At 38.0% G+C, this 18,827-nt stretch overlaps 1 protein-coding gene across 1 annotated transcript in view; it reads right to left on the bottom strand.

Moving 5' to 3' along the window:
- The window catches only part of ARIH1 (ariadne RBR E3 ubiquitin protein ligase 1), a 125,585-nt gene that overhangs the window by 14,820 nt on the left and 91,938 nt on the right, over positions 1 to 18,827 (bottom strand). The window contains exons 6-10 of the mRNA XM_021694009.1: positions 11,046 to 11,112; positions 9,163 to 9,269; positions 6,900 to 6,942; positions 6,319 to 6,390; positions 2,363 to 2,493 (exon numbers count right to left, since the gene is read on the bottom strand). Coding sequence (XP_021549684.1) covers positions 2,363 to 2,493; positions 6,319 to 6,390; positions 6,900 to 6,942; positions 9,163 to 9,269; positions 11,046 to 11,112 — 420 coding nt within the window. The remainder of the gene's footprint in view (positions 1 to 2,362; positions 2,494 to 6,318; positions 6,391 to 6,899; positions 6,943 to 9,162; positions 9,270 to 11,045; positions 11,113 to 18,827) is intronic.

Genomic DNA, 18,827 nt, shown 5'->3' with positions numbered 1-18,827 from the left:
TCGAGTCAGGAGATTTATTAACTTCCCCCCAGCTTGGGTTATAATCCTCTCTTACCAAAAATTACTTAATTTAGCCCAAAGATCGGCTCTTCTTGCCCTCTACTGGTCAACTATTAATACCTCTTCTTCTTATCGAACATATCCTTAAAAATGTTCCTTTTGATATTTTTAAGGTATTTATAAGCCTCAACTCATTCTGGACTTTACTCAGACAAAATTATTAAGGAACTGAAGGCCAGAAAAGCAAAGAGAATTCATCTATACTTCTAATTCAGATGATGGACAGTGCTACTTGGAATGCTATTTTGAGAATTCTGAGGCATTTTCAGATTTAAATAAGGAAGGATAGAATGATTCATTTGCAATGTTAGCTATGGGTAAAGGCAAGACACAGGAAACATTTCTGACAACCCTGGTCCGGGCCATTCTTCATTCTCCTGTATCCATCATTTGTTTTGTTTTTGTTCAGTTTTCTTCTTCTTTTTTTTTTAAAGATTTTATTTATTCATTTGACAGAAAGAGAGAGAAAGCACAAGCAGGGGGAGTGGAAGAGGGAGAAGCAGGCTCCCCACAAAGCAGGGAGCCCAATGTGGGGCTCAATCCCAGGACCCTGGGATCATGACCTGAGCTGAAGGCAGATGCTTAACTGACTGAGCCTCCCAGGCACCCCTCTGTTCAGTTTTCAATATAGCTTCTTTAAAATTTGAGTTATGATTTCCTTACATACAAAAAATGTATCTTTGCGACGCCCAGGTGGCTCAGTCGATTTGAGCGTCTGCCTTCGGCTCAGGTCATGATCTCAAGGTCCTGGGATCGAGTCCCGCATAGGCTCCTTGCTCAGCGGGGAGAAGCCTGCTTCTCCCTCTGCCTGCCGCTTCCCCTGCTTGTGCTCTCTCTCTCTGATAAATAAAAATTTTTTAAAAAGGCATCTTTAACAAGAAATGTATCTTTTAATAACTCTTCTTCTCTATTCATTAGGCTTATTGGTTTAAATATACTAGAGTGAATTTAGTTTCTGGGAATAGTCTAATCCCCCAGTTTGCTTCTTAAAATCTAGAGTACCTGTCTGGCTAACCCCCAATACCATTCTTGGCTTTGACAGTGGTAAAATCACTTTCTTTACTTCCACACAACCAACTAGTTTTACCTAAGTCAGAATTAATTTCAGGCCAAGAATCCCTCTCACTATTCCTCTAATGAAACTAATAAAAGTTCCAATGAAACTAAAAGAAAAGACTTGCCATTGTCTTAAGGTGAGATCCTCCTGTCCTGCCCCTGCAATTTCTTCCCCTCCCATTCACTCTCTACAAAGCAGCCACAATTCTGAGGTAATGTATGTAAAGCACATAATATAGAGCCATCTCATCTAAATTACAGATCTAATCAGGTCACTCCCCACTTAAAATCCTTCTGATAATGTCCAAACTACTTTAGGTCCCAGTCTACTTTGTAACTCTTTTCCTACACCCCAGAACTTAGGAGGGGCCACAAACGGAAATGCCAATAAGCAGGAAACACAAATTAGTGAAATGGGTCATCTGTGTATTAAAACACTCAGAAATACTTTCATTTTTACCAGGAGATGTGCTAGCTCCCTTTTTTCTCAAAACTCATCACGAATCTAACTTACATTTTCCCAAACTGCTATGAAATATGGACAGAAGAGAGATATATATTATCTCTATTAAAAGTGATGCCATCTTTTAAATACATAGTGCTATCATGATATATGCAAATGCCCTTAAGATTCAGTCTTGGGGAAATATTTCAAACTAGAAAGTAAAGGCCTCATCTAAGGGGCTACTAATCAATTCCAGGCAAATGCTGCCAAGCATGAATGCAGGCTTGTTCCTATGTTTCAAAGAAAGGCTAAAAATCTGGATTGCAGTGCGCAATTTTCCAATTTTTAAAGTTTGGGACACATTTTTGTCTAATAGCATACGAGGGTAAATAAAACACAACTGCAGGTTGGGTCTTGCCAATAATCTTTTAGTTTTCAACTATTGCCTAGACAGACATATTAGACAATCCAACTCTTCTCTAAATAAGTCATGTACTTTCACATCATTCTACCTTTGTTCATGAGGCTCCTTTTGCCCTGAACATTTTTCCTACCACTTTCAACTAATGAACTCTTAATCCCCCTTAAAATTCTCAAATATTACCTGCTCTGTGAAATATGCCTCATTTATCCCTGTCTCTGGACATCTTGCATATACTTTTAACAATGATCACACACTATATTCATTTATCTAGCTCCCAAGTTAGATGGTGACTTCCATGAGGTAGAAACATTTGTTAATACACAGCATATATTACATACTTATGTGAACATTTTCTTCCCTTCATTTCCCCAACCTACCAGGCAGATCCATGTGGTTCCCAAGGGCCAAGACACACCCAGCAAAACTCTGCTTTACAGTTCTGGTTACGACAGACCATGTGATTACAACCGCCATCCTTCTCAATTGTGACATGGCATTTGGGACATTCCTATGAAGAGAAACTACAAAGTTGGTGTCAATGCTACACTAGGTTGTATTACTACCACCGAAGAGAAGCCAATTCTAGATTTGGTTTATTTTTAAATACATTTATTGTTATGAATACACGTAAAAAAAGCACTCCAAACAGTGTGCAATACAGTAAGTACTACTAGAAAAGCTATTACCATTATTACTGGCTATTAAGATATACAACAATTAAAAGATTTGTTTCAGCGGGGTTGGGGACAAAAACATGAAGTACTTTTTTTTTTTTTTTTAAAGATTTTATTTATTTATTTGAGAGAGAGAGAATGAGAGACAGAGAGCAGGAGAGGGAGGAGGGTCAGAGGGAGAAGCAGACTCCCTGCCAAGCAGGGAGCCCGATGCGGGACTCGATCCCGGGACTCCAGGATCATGACCTGAGCTGAAGGCAGTCGCTTAACCAACTGAGCCACCCAGGCGCCCAACATGAAGTACTTTTAACCATACATGTAGAATAATAGTTTTACAGAAGGTAAAACATTTTGTTCATGTAAATATAATTAACTGTCCAGTGTCACCTAGAAATAATTATTGAGTACTTCCTGTATACCACATAATGTTCTCGGTGTTTTATATGCATTAACTCATAATCCTTAGAGTGATCCTATTTTCATTTGTCAGATGAATAAACTAAGGGAGAGAAAAATAATAAAAACACTGGTCTGAGGTCACACAGGTAGCAAACGGTAGAGTCAGGATTCAAGCCCAAGCAATTTGGCCTTAAGAATCAGGCAAGTAGGACTGGTAAGATAGGTAAATTCTTCTTGTGGCTACTGAATTTCCCAACTTTCTTCTGTCAAATACCCTTGTTTTATTTATTTTTGTTGTTGTTGTAGTTTTTAAGTAAACTCTACCCTCAACATGGGGCTTAAACTCACAACCCTGAAATCAAGAGTCACATGCTCTACTAACTGAGCCAGGCAGGCACCCTCAAATACCCTTGCTTTAAGTCTTTCTCATTGTGGTCCATTTATAACTGTGCTACAGAGATCACAGCTTTTTCCAAGTCTGTGTCATATTCTTGGTTACTAACGGGCCAAAGTTATTACCCTACAGCAGGTCTATTGTTATTTTTCTTTTGGAAAATCTAGAAAATCAAACTTACTCATTTTAATGAAACTATAAATAAGACGTAAAGCTTATATTTTTGCTGCATTTGTTTGATGCCTGTAACTCCCACAAGGGGGGAGTATCACCCATTATATTACTTACAAAATTCTGCCTTTGTGAAACAGACTACCCTGGCCCATAAACTATAGTCATTTTAAATAGGGAAATGTGGCCATTTCTAATTATACATTTGAAATCAAATCTCTGAAATCAACTAAGATATTTTACATTTTCCCAAAGAAGCAAATTCCAGGTCTAAAATATGTTTCATTCTATATTTCTGGGTTATAATTAACAAAATAGTATCAAGCTCTCAATATGTTAGGATACCACTGATAATCTGCAAAGCTGTTTAAGGAGCAAATAACAATAATAAAGGCTTCTGAAGCCTCTTAAGAGAAAAACTCTGGTTTTTCTCAAAACTACCAAGCAGATAACTTTGTTATTACTAATTGCCATTCTTTCTTAATAATCTACTTTCTAAACAAAGTGAAACATATTCAAGCCTATACTCCCTGTTTTATTTTTTTTTATTTTAAAGATTTATTTATTTTAGAGAGAGAGTGTGTGTAGGAGCAGGGGGAGGGGGGAAGGGGAGAAGAAGAAGACTCCCCACTGAGCTAGGAGCCCAATGCAAGGTGGGGCTCTATCCCAGGACCCTGAGGATCATGGCCTGAGCCAAAACCGAGAGTCCGATGCTTCCGATGCTTAACCAACTAAGCCACCCAGGCGCCCTGTACTCCCTATTTTATTTTATTTATTTATTTATTTATTTTTAAAAAGATTTTATTTATTTATTTGACAGAGAGAGACACAGCGAGAGAGAGAACACAAGCAGGGGGAGTGGGAGAGGGAGAAGCAGGCTTCCCGCAGAACAGGGAGCCCGATGCGGGGCTTGATCCCAGAACCCTGGGATCATGACCTGAGCCAAAGGCAGACGCTTAACGACTGAGCCACCCAGGCACCCCCTGTACTCCCTATTTTAAACATCTTGGGGGTTTATAGTATTTGGGGGATTTCTCTAGATGCAGAAAGAGGGCTACAGTTTAATCAAACTACTTAGTAAAAATACAAGTGCCCTATTCTAATTACGAGTTTTACAGAGCATACTAAAAGATTCTAGGTAAAGCCCTATCTGATGGAAAATCAATTTTCAAGAAAGTATGCCTGGCTGGGAAATTTTTTCAACAACAAAGTAACAACTTCCTAACAATACAGAAAGGTTTTCTTAAGTGACATAAGTTACTTTTACCATGATAATTTTAGAGAGCACAAAAATACTGATTTCAACCACACATTCCTCAAAGGCATAGGCATTTGTTTAATGTGACAAGACTATTTCACTACTAAGGCTTTCTGGGACATAAAAATATATTCACGTTTTAATCTTTTTGGGTACAACAGGGTACTAATGATATAAAATTGTGTGTTTTGGCCTCCATCGTATAAATACTCTTTTTTATCACTGTCCTGTGACTGGCTCTAACACTAGTCAAACAACTCAGTATTCTTTAAGCATCATCTTCACATGTGAAAGGCAATACTAAAAATGAATAGTCCCTGAATAACACTACCATTCATCACCCTAGTCACTTCCAATACAGATGGGATATAAGGTTCAATTAAAGATTGGTTATTTATACGATTTTCTACTAAGAAATTGCTGGGTACATAGTTGGGACTCAAACATAAGCTTATTACTTTGTGACAGAAAAGAAGGGTGCTCAAGACTACATCCATTTGCAGAACAAAACATCTGTCTAGGTTTAAAGCAGTGGTCCACGGTCATAAGGAGACTGAGTCTTAAAACTAGTATCATAAGCAGTAATGTACTTCAAAAATAAAAACAAAAGAACAAGGGATATCTATATTACCCTCAAAACTTCCAGTTCTTAGGAGTCAAGCCTCTTCAATCATTATTTTAGAAATTTAGTATGTTAAAGATGTCAAACATGTTAAGCCCAGTGCAGTTACATAACAAAAACAGTTACTCAATTACTCTTGATACTACTCTAAAGAATGACTCCTTAAGGAGGGGCCCTTGGCTGGCTCAGTCAGTAGAGTGTGTAGCTCTTGATCCCAGGGTTGTGAGTTCAGGCTCCACACTGGGTGTAGAGATGAAAGAAAAGAAAAGAAAGGAAAAGGAGACAGGAAAAGGAAAGCAAAGAAAAGGAAAGCAAAAAGAAAGAAAGAAGAAAAGAGTTACACCCAATATGGGGTTCAAACTCACAACCCTGAGATCAAGAGTCTCATGTTCTACCACTGAGCCAGCCAGGCGCCCCAAACCCTGGAGATTTTTAAAGGCAGAAACGTAAAGGCAGAACAATATGAAAAAGCATTATCAAACCCCTGGGTAGAAAAATTGTTAGCTTTTTCTTCTATAGGAAACCAATGTTTTCCTAACAGACAAAATCTTCTAAAGAAGAGTACTGTGCATGTTGCAGTAGTGCTCAATAAAATAAATTTGGAACGCTAAAAAATTGGCATTCTAGGGGGAAAAAACAAAACCAAAAAACCCCAAACTCAACCAAAACCCCCAGCCCCCAAAATAACCAAAACCCCCCCCAAATCTTAACTGAGAAAAGGTAAAATGAAGTCCTTAACTAGGTAAACTTATTTTGCTAATGCACCTATTCTCGTAAGTTTCACTACCAAGAGTTTACTGAAGGAAAATACCAACCTTTGTGTTGGCTGCAATCCAATTAGAGGTTTCACTATCATCATCACACTTTTTAATCCACTTCTTTAACCACTGTTTGAAAACAACAACTGTTAGGGTACAACAAAAGACTTAAGAAAAGGATAGCAAATTATTTCAACACTAAATACAGTCAACTTTAAGTGTAAAAGGCAAAGGACAAGATTATCACTGGATTTACTTCCTTTTAAACCAAGGGAATCCTGTAGTTCTCATATCCTATATATATAAAATCAACCAAAAGACCACCTTCTCTGGCTGAAGCCAAGTGGGGAACCTAGAGCTTGATGAGAAGCCCAGCTCCAAGATGTGTCATTCCCCTTAGCTAATTACAAAGCCTGCCCAGGGAGGTGCCTTAACCACTGTTATCCTGATAATCATCAGGAAGGGACTTATTCCTAAGGAATGCTTCATGAATACTTGCGATGTTCATCTGAAATAGAAAGGAAAAACACAATCTTCTATCTACAAATGGATAACAAAATTGTGGGCCCTGGTTTTCAGTCAAGTCTCAGAAGTGTTCTATTACATTATTTAAAAATGAAAATGCCAGACAAACTCACCTTACATTTAACAGGATCGTGCCAATTTTCTCCACAGTTAAAGCTGTTAACATAAGAGTTAAAAGAATTAAGTCCTACCTACTGTAAGTAAATAAACAAGCAAGCAAATTCATGTTTCATAGTTTCTCAGTGGTTTCATCCGTTTCTAGTAACTGGCAAATACAAGGGCATGAGCCAAGTTTACATTATTCCACAGCAGATTATTTAGAATTTAGTGTTAGGAGAGCATGTACTGTGGTGTATGTGTGAAATAAAGAAATGATTATAGGCATGAAGACACGCTCTGGTGACAATTATATAAGAAAGGACTCTCTAAACATCCACCACACTGTTAAGATAAAAAAAATTCAGTTTAATCCCATCTGTATTTTTCTGATCGTTTTATATATGTATAGTTCTGTGCTGTAAACAATCTTGAATTCACCAAACAATTTTCACTATTTTGAACTTAAATTTTACCAGTGCTTTATTAGCATATATTAAATCTCTTAACACCCCAAATGAAGAGTAAAAGTCTGATTTTGTAGAGTAATTATGTAATTTAATGCTAATGCACAGTGAGCAATACTCGGGAAGCAAACAGGTCACATCTTTGCATGATCCAAACAAATCAACCTCAGCCCTGTAGAGATAAATTGTACCAAGTGTAAAACATAAGAATGTGACTAAATATTTTCTAAGAATATACTAATTGTTAATTCCTTCCTGTACTCTAGGCACATGGTATATACATTTAAGAAAGTATAAATTAAGAATAAATACAAATGCTTATGAAAAAATAATTGTTGAGTGGCTATTAGCTAATCAAGTAATTCAGGAGTGCCAAAAATCCTTTGCAAATGAGAGGAACAAAGTGCTATCAATTTAAATGAAGTCAAAGATAATGGTTACTTCTGGAAAAGAAGATGGGGAGTGGGATAGAGAAGGGAACAAAGGAGCTTCAAATGAATCTGTCATGTTTTATTTCTTAACAAAAACAAAATACTGACTTTGTGTAAGCTGGGTTAATAGCTACATAAGTATTCACTGCTGTTATTCTCTGTATTTTGGTATCAACTAAAAATATGTTATAAAGTAGGTATATGGGGCGGCTGGGTGGTTCAGTCGTTAAGCGTCTGCCTTTGGCTCAGGTCATGATTCCAGGGTCCTGGGATTGAGCCCCGCATCAGGCTCCCCGCTCAGCAGGAAGCCTGCTTCTCCCTCTCCCACTCCCCCTGCTTGTGTTCCCTCTCTCGCTGTGTCTCTGTCAAATAAATAAATAAAATCTTAAAAAAATAAATAAATAAAGTAGTATATAATCAGACTGCACCTCCTGTCTACAGGGTAAACTCTAAAATAGTAATGTATCTAAAACTCTAAAACAGTAATGTAATCTCTACCAAAATATCATGTATTTCATACATATTTAATCTCTGTGAGTTTACCTGCTCCTTTTGGAAATATTTAGTATTAATGACGTGTAAGTCTAATTCTATAGCTGTTTGTGGAGGAAAAAAAAAAAGAACGGTATGGGATACCATTATAATGTCTATTTGCCAGCTGTTAGAGCTAATTGGTTTGATTGTTTTCTTACTCCTAAAAGATCCACAAGGAAAAAATGGAAAATCATCTTAACTCTCTAATAAGAATATGTGGTACTGGAAATTCTCTATTAAGTCAAATCTAGAATTCAAAGGCTGAAGAGTATGTTATAAACTCCAAGAACAGAGGTTACCAGGAAGGCTGGGGCCAGAGGAGCCACAGGGAAAGTGTTGGTTAAAAAGCATATCTCATCAACCATGTTTTATCTCTCCAAATTTATCTGCACATTTTCTTTCTAGGAGTAAGATTAAACTTGTCAGAGCAAAGGAAAAATAATCCTGTGTATTTTATTTCCTAAGAGATAACTTGAAAACAGAGCAAGAACGATAAAGGAACCAAACATAATCTGACAAAATAAGCAGTCCGTCAGAAATAAGAAGAACTAAGTTCTTGTCCCAGATCTGTAAGTTTGCTCCCATATTAGTTCCAGTGGAGCACACAAGGAAATGTGATTATAGCTGCATTTTTCCCCCATTAGAAAAAAGAGCAACAAGGAAAGAGAAAAAATTATTTAAGATGTGGCCTTTTAATCTAATTCTTATTTAAAAGAAATATACACTATTTTAAATCAACATCACCCACCCTCCCCACTGAGGTAAAAAAAATTTTTCTACTATTTGACTACCACGAATAAATAGAAAAGCTATGTGTACTATTTCAATTTGGGAAATCACTTGCTTACCAAAACTGGCGCCCACATTTGCAGCGAACAGGTTTAGCATCAGGATATTGGACTTTAACGACATGGTGGCAATCTGGGGCAGGACACCACTTTAACAGTCGATTGCACTGAAACCCAAGTTAGAAAATAAAAAATGACAACAAATTAAATCATGAATGCAAGATTTCCTAGTACAACAAGCAATTAACTTACATTGCTTTCCCAGTGCAAGGGCCAAAGACAGAGATGATGACACAAGCATATAAAAGCCTGCCCCCAATATTTAGTAGTCTTCTAACGTAATGCTTTTAGATGCACTGTTTTTCTAAGATTACAGATCCCTTGAAGACCTGGTTTTATAAATATGTGAACTGTCTCCTGGTTCTACCTTCAAAATCGTACTGATAAACTTTAAAATAATTACCCATTTGTGATCATTAAGAAGCATCGATTTGGTTATGGTTCTACTTCAGGGCAATTTTCAAAGATGTAAGAAAACAACATACACTCCTACTTAGGGAAGGTGTTTAGAGCTATAGAATATACATGTAAATTTCTCTCTTTGACCATAAAAATGTCTTTTTTTTTTTTAAGATTTTATTTATTCATTTGAGACACAGAGATACAGAGACAGACAGAGAGCATGAGCAGGGAGAGAGGCAGAGGGAGAGGGAGAAGCAGGCTCCTCGCTAAGCCAGGAGCCCGATGTGGGGCTCGATCCCAGGACCCTGGGATCATGACCTGAGCCGAAGGCAGACGCTTAACCGACTGAGCCACCCAGGCGCCCCCATAAAAATGTCTTCTAAGAACAAAAGTCAGTTCCTAAAACATGGCAACAATCACATTTTAGTTCTTAAAAAAAAAAAAAAAAAAGTAAAACGTTTGAGGTATTTTTATTATGAAACAAAACATGGCTCAACTAACACTCTGCACCAGAATTAAAGTTTATTGACCATTTTAAAAATATACTATTCCTAAAATACGCTGTTTTCTAGAAGATCTGACCTTCAGTTTAATCTAATAGACATAAAAATTACTTTGAAGAATTAAAATACCAATATACATTCACCATCTTATACAGAGGCTCACAAACATCTTCTATAAAGAGCCAGATAGTAAAAATTTTTGTTTGTGACAGCCACAATGGCTTCTGTAGCAATTACTCAATTCAGCCACTGTAGCACAAAAGAAGTCATAGAACAAATGGGCATGTTCTAATAAATATTTACAAAAACAGGCAGGTCATAGTTTGCTGACCTCTGTATTTGATAAAAGAAAGGCATTTGATAAAAACAAGTAACTATAGGGGCACCTGGGTGGCTCAGTCAGTTAAGTGTCTGCCTTGGGCTCAGGTCATAATCCCAGAGTGCTGGGATCGAGTCCCGTGTCGGGCTACCTGCTTGGGGGGTTGGGGGCAGCCTGCTTCTCCTTCTCCCCCAGCTTGTGCTCTCCCTCTTACTCTCTCAAATAAGTAAATAAAATCTTTAAAAAAAAAAAAAATAACTACAGCTCTCTTTATTAACAAAGTTTATTGGTAATGGAAGCTAAAACAAGCAGAAATATAGCAAGGTTAAACTGCCAAGCATTATTAAACATCACATCATTAATAATCAGCTACAATTTTTGCTAGCGATAAAGGAAGAATACTGAAAAAATAATTTTATCACCAAAGTTCTAGATCTATGAAGAGACATCTACTTACTGGTTTGTCACATTCCTTTGAGAATAAAGGTATTTGGTATATACCTCATGAATAAAGTCCATAATCCAAGCTTATGGTCATAATCCAAGACCTTTAGGTCTTTCTTACTATCAAAAGTATTTCGTATAAGAAAAACTAATTATATCTATTAATAAACAATTCCTCTTATTAAAAAAGGGAAAACTTAAGAGAAATCACTTACCTCTACAAAGCTATTTGTTATTAAATGCTGATACTTTAATTTAACTTTTGAATCTGTGATCAGGCGCCTGAGAGCAAGAATAAAAGTAGTTTATTAGGAAGTTCTCAGCCAAGAGTATTTTTCCACATTTATAAAATAAAATTTCAATGTGGTGGCTCTAAAAACTGCCCTAAATTGAAAATACTTAAATGTATATAGACTATCAACAAATATAACTATAGAAATCAAGACAACAATTTCAAAGTTTCTATAGTTTTATTTTGGTAGAACCCCCATCCCCAAGTTTCTTATACACAAAATTTTCCATTTTTACCCAGTTCGTTATTACAGTCTAATGACTTATTAACTATTGTGGAGTTTAGGCTCCTTTCAGTGTCTTCTTACTTGCCTAAGACAGCAATTTGCAGCCAACTTCCCTAAGAGGCTCTCCCAAAAACCAGTGTGTAAAATCAGAGATACTGACAAGAATGTCAAGATCCACGTTTTGCTGTACATAAATTTGAGGGCCTTCTTCTGAGATCTGTTGGTAATTTACCAGAAATGTTTACTGACTGCAACCTGGCTTCCCTTGTCCACCTAGAACATTCTATATATTCATAGCAATTTCTAGAACTCATAGGAATCCATGAAAGTAAAGAATCCTGAAGCTTAAGTTTTATTAGTCTTAATGGTAAACACTCCTGTGAGTGTTTAAAGAAAATGGTGTTAAAGCAGAAAAAGAGTTAACCACTAACAAAACCTGTAAAAACTATCTAAAGTGAAAACAGCAGACAATAACGTTTTGTATAATCTAGCCCCATCGACTTCTTGAGCTTCTTATGGCACTGCTTGCCTTCCACAAGACCCCATCCTGTTCTGTGCTACTTTCAGTGTACTCCTGTCACGTTTGTATTCTTTCAAAATAGTGGGTATCATCCTTCCTCAGAGGCTTTTGCATAGGGCTACCTCTCTTGAAAAAGAAAGAGAAGAATATCATGGTGGGCTCAGATGGGATAGCATACTGAATACTGGATTCACACTTACTAGCTATGTACTAGGGGTAAGTTCTTTGACCTCTCCATTTTTCAGTTTACTCATCTGTAAAATGGATAGGAGAAATAAGAGTTGTGAACTAGAACAGTGCCTGGCAAATAGTAAACACTCAATAAATATTAGATGCTGCTGTATTATTCTTATTTTATTTAACTCAGCTAACATATAGTTACCAACTAAAGGAGGCCTTTTCTGACAATTACCCACACCAGTTCCTGCTCAGTTCTCATGGCATCTTATACATCTCCCTGTTAGAAAAATCTGTCATAATTTTTTTTTTATTTTTAAAGATTTTTAAAAAATTTTATTTATTTGACAGAGAGAGACACAGTGAGAGAGGGAACACAAGCAGGGGGAGTGGGAGAGGGAGAAGCAGGCTCCCCGCTGAGCAGGGAGCCTGATGCAGGGCTTGATCCCAGGACCCTGGGATCATGACCTGAGCCGAAGGCAGACGTTTAATGGCTGAGCCACCCAGGCGCCCCTGTCATAATTTTAAAGTTATCTGTGTAGAGCTGGAACAAACAATCCTAAAATCTGTATGGAACCAGAAAAGACCCTGAATAGCCAAAGAAATGTTGAAAAAGAAAACCAAAGCTGGAGGCATAATTTCAGACTTCAAGCTGTATTATAAAGCTGCAGTGATCAAGACAGTACGGTACTGGCACAAAAACAGACACATAGATCAATGGAACAGAACAAAGGACCCAGAAATGGACCCTCAACTCTATGGCCAACTAATCTTTAACAAAGCAGGAAAGAATATCCAACAGAAAAAAGAGTCTCTTTAACATATGGTGTTGGGAAAACCGGACAGCCACATGTAGAAAAATGAAACTGGACCACTTTCTTACACTATACACAAAAATAAACTCAAAATGGATGAAGGACCTAAATGTGAGACAGGAATCCATCAAAATCCTAGAGGAGAACACAGGCAGCAATCTCTTTGACCTTGGCCACAGCAACTTCTTGCTAGACAAGTCTCCAAAGGCAAGGGAAGAAAAAGCAAAAATGAACTACTGGGGACTTCATCAGGATAAAAAGCTTTTGCACAGTAAAGGAAACAGTTGACAAGACTAAAAGGCAACCGGCAGAATGGGAGAAAATATTTGCAAATGTCTTATCAGATAAAGGGCTGGTATCTAAAACTATAAAGAACTTATCAAACTCAACACCCCCAAAAAACAAAATCCAGTCAAGAAATGGACAGAAGACATGAGCAGATATTTCTCTAAAGAAGACATACAAATGGCTAACAGACACATGAAAAAATGCTAAACATCACTGAGCATCAGGGAAATACAAATCAAAACCACAATGAGATACCAGCTCACACCGGTAAGAATGGCTAAAATTAACCAGTCAGGAAAGGACAGATGTTGGTGAGGATGTGGAGAAGGGGGAACCCTCTTACACTATTGGTGGGAATGCAAACTGGTGCAGCTACTCTGGAAAAAAGTACAGAAGTTTCTCAAAAAGTTAAAAATAGCCCCACATTGGGCTCCCTGCTCAGCGGGGAGTTGGCTTCTCCCTCTCCCACGCACCCTGCTTGTGCTCCCTCTCTCTGTCAAATAAATAAATAAAATCTTAAAAAAAAAAAAGTTAAAAATAGAACTACCCTACCACCCAGCAATTGCACTACTAGTTATTTACCCAAAGGACACAAACGTTGTGATCCAAAGGGGCACCTGCACCCCAATGTTTATAGCAGCAATGTCCGCAATAGCCAAACTATGGAAACAGCCCAGATGTCCATCAATAGTTGAATGGATAAAGAAGATGTGGTATGTGTACATGTGCGTATACACATACACACACACACAATGGAATACTACACAGCCATCAAAAAAAAAAAAAAAAAAGAAATCTTGCCATTTGCAATGACATGGATGGAACTAGAGAGTATTATGCTAAGTGAAACTAGTCAGAGAAAGACAAATACCATATGATTTCACTCATATGTGGAATTTAAGAAACAAAACAGATGAATATACAGGAAGGGAAGGAAAAATAAGATGAAAACAGAGAGGGAAGCAAACCATAAGAGACTCTTAACTATAGGAAACAAACAGGGCTGCTGGAGGGGAGCTGGGTGATGGGCATTAAGGAGGACATGTGATGTAATGAGCACTAGGTGTTCTTTTTTTTTTTTTTTAAAGTGAATAAGGCAAATTTTATTTTATTTTTTTTGAAGATTTATTTATTTATTTGAGAGGCAGAGAATGAGAGAGAGCACATGAGAGGGGTTAGGGTCAGAGGGAGAAGCAGACTCCCTGCCGAGCAGGGAGCCCGATGCGGGACTCGATCCAGGGACTCCAGGATCATGACCTGAGTCGAAGGCAGTCGCTTAACCAAGTGAGCCACCCAGGCGCCCGAGCACTAGGTGTTCTATGCAACTGATGAATCACTAAATTCTACCCCTGAAACTAATAAGAGTATATTATTAATAATATATAAATTATATTAATAGAATATAATTAATGTTACCTAAATTAAATTTAAATAAAAAAATTTTCAAGATTTTTATTTGTGTGAGAGAGAGAGAAAATGAGTGGCGGGGGAGGGGCAGAGAGGGAGAAGGAGAAGCAGACTCCCCGACTGAGCAGGGAGCCCAATGTGGGGCTTGATCCCAGGACCCTGGGATCACAACCTGAGCTGAAGGCAGATGCCCAACGGACTAAGCCACCCAGGTGCCCCTAAATAAAAATAAAATTTTTAAATCATTTGTTTAATATCTGCCTTCATGCTCCCTCATCCCCAAACAATAAGCTCCATGAAAGGATCCCTCGTATCTAACACATTGTTTGGCCTGTAGAAATATTTTTTAAATGAGTAAAACCTCCACATGTCAGGGATGCTGGAACTGAGGTCTAAAAATAATTAGTGTATTTGGTGATTCCTCAGGGGGTGCCTGGGCAGCTCAATCTGTTGAACTTCTGACTCGATTTCGGCTCAGGTCATGATCCTAGGGTTGTGGGATCAAGCTCCACACTCAGCGGGAAGTCTGCTGGAGGTTTTCTCTTGCCCTCTGCACTATCGCCCACCCCTGTGCACTCACTAGAGTGCACTTTCTCTCTCTAAAATAAATATTTTTTTTTTAAAGGTTAAACACAGAATTACCATACGACCCAGCAATTCTACTCCTAAGTACATATATCCAAGAGAATTATAAACAGGTGTTCAAATAAAAAACTTGCACATAAATGTTCAAATAAAAACACAAATTTTTTCACAAAAAGTGGAAATAACCTAAATGTCCAAGAACTAATGAATGAAGAAACAAAATATGGAATATCCATAGAATGGAATATTATTTATCCATAGAAAGGAATAAAGTACCGACACATGGTACAACATGGATGAATCTTGAAAACATTATATTAAGTGTAAGAAGCCAGGCACAAAATGAAATGAAATGTCCAGAATAAGCAAATCCGTACAGACAGAAAACATATGTGACTGTCAGGGTCTAGGGGAAGGAGGGAATGAGAAATGACTGTTTAATGAATATGGGAATTCTTCTAGGGGTGATGACAATGTTCTGGAATTAAGACAGTGGTGATGGTTGTACCACCTTATGAAAAGCCACTAAACTGTATAGTTTTAAATAGTTAAAATGGTAAATATTACCTTATGTTAAATTTACATCAAAAAAAAAAAAATGAGACCCAACGTCGATGCCCTCATTTCCCATTTTTTATTTCTATTACTCATAATGCTTCTCCTATGTGACAAAAGCCAATGATTTCTTTTTTTTTTTTTTTTTAAGATTTTATTTATTTGACAGAGAGAGATACAGCGAGAGAGGGAACACAAGCAGCGGGAGTGGGAGAGGGAGAAGCAGGCTCCCCGTGGAGCAGGGAGCCCCATGCGGGGCTCGATCCCAGGACCCTGGGATCATGACCTGAGCCGAAGGCAGACGCTTAACGACTGAGCCACCCAGGCGCCCCAAGCCAATGATTTCTTATAACTGATCTAGACTAGCTGGTGAGAACAAAGGTTAGCCATAGGTACTAGACCAAGGTTATTAGGTCTCAGTTATTAGGTCACAGTTTATCTTGTGATAGAGAAGAGTAAGAAAGTGATCTCTTACCCTTGAGAATAAGTACTCTCAAGACGACAAGGGTTATCCTGGCTATTGATAAACTACTTCTCTTGACAAAGACCTGTTGCCATCACTTATATCAAAAATAGTTATTACACCAGTGGTGGGTATTGAGGAGGGCACATTCTGCATGGAGCACTGGGTGTTATGCACAAACAATGAATCATGGAACACTTCATCTAAAACTAATGATGCAATGTATGGGGATTAACATAAGAATAAAAAAAATAGTTATTACACCAACTCTCATAGTAGAAGGCAGCTCTTTATGAAGGTAAACATAAGGACTTCTACTGATAGTCTACTATACATTATGAGCACAGTGTCAGATGCATTTAAGTACCCTTGAGTTTTGGGATAATTCTGTCTTTACAAATGAGATAACTGAAGAGTTATGATTTGAAACCAGGTGACTTTAAACACAAGGATTTCTTTTAGTATACAAAGTAGTAAACCACATCTTATGCTGATTTAGCACCCTGAGTAAATCAATAATAATATGTTTCAATTTAGGACCAATGGTAAAATATTTTTCTGTAAAAAGGGTTTTTTTTTTTTTTCCTGACAGACCAATTATAGACAAGTAAATAAGGAAATAAAAATCACCCGCAACTCTATCACTCAGGAGAAATAACCACTTAACATTTTTATAACCTGGACCTTTTCCTCTTTTTGGGCGGTAAATGTAGGATATATAATTTTATTTTATTTGAAAAATATATTTATTTTCATTTATTTGAGAGAGAGTCCTAAGCGGAGTCTGTGCTGATTGTAGAGCCTCATGCAGGGCTCAATTTCACAACCCCGAGATCATGACCTGAGCTGAAACCAAGAGTCAGATCTTAACCGACTGTGCTACCCAGGAACGCCGGATATATAATTTTAAATAGAGAATGTACTACATATAATTTTTTTTTAAAGATTTTATTTATTTATTTGACAGAGACACAGCGAGAGAGGCTCAAGCAGGAGGAGTGGGAGAGGGAGAAGCAGGCTTCCCACTGAGCAAGGAGCCCGATGTAGGGCTCGATCCCAGGAACGTGGGATCATGACCTGAGCCGAAGGCAGACGCTTAACGACTGAGCCACCCAGGTGCCCCTGTACTACATATAATTTTATATCTTGGCTTCATCACTAAGATTATAGGCATTTTCCACTGCATTAAAATAATCCACACATCTTTTTTAAGATTTTTTTTTATTTGAGAGAGAGAGTACAAGCAGGGGGAGCGGCAGGCAGAGGGAGAGGGAGAAGCAGGCTCCCTGCTTAGCAGGGAGCCCGATGTGGGGCTCAATCCCAGGACCCTGGGATCATGACCTGAGCCGAAGGCAGATGCTTAACCGTCTGAGCCACCCAGGCGCCCCCATAAATCTTTTTTTATTTTTATTTTTGTTTTTATTTTTAAGATTTTATTTATTTGACAGAGAGAGACACAGCAAGGGAACACAAGCAAGGGGAGTGGGAGAGGGCGAAGCAGGCCTCCTGCCGAGCAGGGAGCCCGATGCGGAGCTCGATCCCAGGACCCCGGGATCATGACCCGAGCCGAGGGCAGGCAGACGCTTAACTGACTCCACCCAGGCGCCCACACAAATCTTTTTTTTTTTTAATAAACTTGAAATAAGGTACCCCCCCACATCCAAACCTTTTTTTTTTTTTTTAAGATTTTATTTATTTATTTGACAGAGAGAGACACAGCGAAGAGAGGGAACACAAGCAGGGGAGTGGGAGAGGGAGAAGCAGGCTCCCTGTGGAGCAGGGAGCCCGATGTGAGGCTCGATCCCAGGACCCTGAGATCATGACCTGAGCCAAAGGCAGTCGCTTAACCGACTGAGCCACCCAGGCGCCCCTCCAAACCTTTTTTTAATGGCTATGTTACATTCCATCTTCCTTGGACATTTGGGTTGTAGGGTTATGATAATGTAATCAACATCTTTATAATAATCTGCTCAATTTCTGCTCATTAAAAATGAATATAACATTCACTGTCATCTCTGGCTCATCTCTTCCTCTTATACTCCATTCTCTAATTCTGACTTTACCCTGAAAATAAATTCAAAATCCAACCATTTCTTACTACCTTCTCTGTTACCATCCTGGATCAAATTGCCATCATCTCTCACCCAGACTGCTGTTAAGAGTCGCCCAACCTCCCCGCTCCTACTTAGTCTCTTTCTAATGCCAGCAGTCAGAGCAACTCTCTATAACCATGTCACTCTTCTGCTCAGAATCTTCTCATGGCTCTATCTCAGAAAAAGCCAAAGATCTTATATAATGGCGTATAAGGCCCTACACAATCAGCTTCATGCACCCCTCCCACACACTTCTCTGCCTCCCTTCAATATATTAAGTTTACATTTATAGTTCAAAAATATTTTCAAAACTTTAGATAATCATCATCAGTAACTTACTCTATATACTTTGCTTGCGGACTACTGAATTTTGACAAATTATTCATTTCGCATTTCAATGAGACTAGGACATTATTTCAGTATGAACTTGAGCTCTGATCCCTTAAGCCAAGTATTTTAAAACAGACAGTGTTCTATAGCTTTTGTACTAAATTTCCTACTTTAGAATACTAAAGTAGTGCTCTTCTGTTTCACTGTGGAGAAATAATGGGAGGCATTCAATTTATTCCACTATGA

Source organism: Neomonachus schauinslandi, chromosome 9 (genome assembly GCF_002201575.2).
Source record: "Neomonachus schauinslandi chromosome 9, ASM220157v2, whole genome shotgun sequence".
In the NCBI taxonomy this organism is placed as follows: Eukaryota; Metazoa; Chordata; class Mammalia; order Carnivora; family Phocidae; genus Neomonachus; species Neomonachus schauinslandi.
The sequence above is the reverse complement of the archived record's forward strand: the minus strand, read 5'-3'. Positions and strand labels throughout refer to the sequence as shown.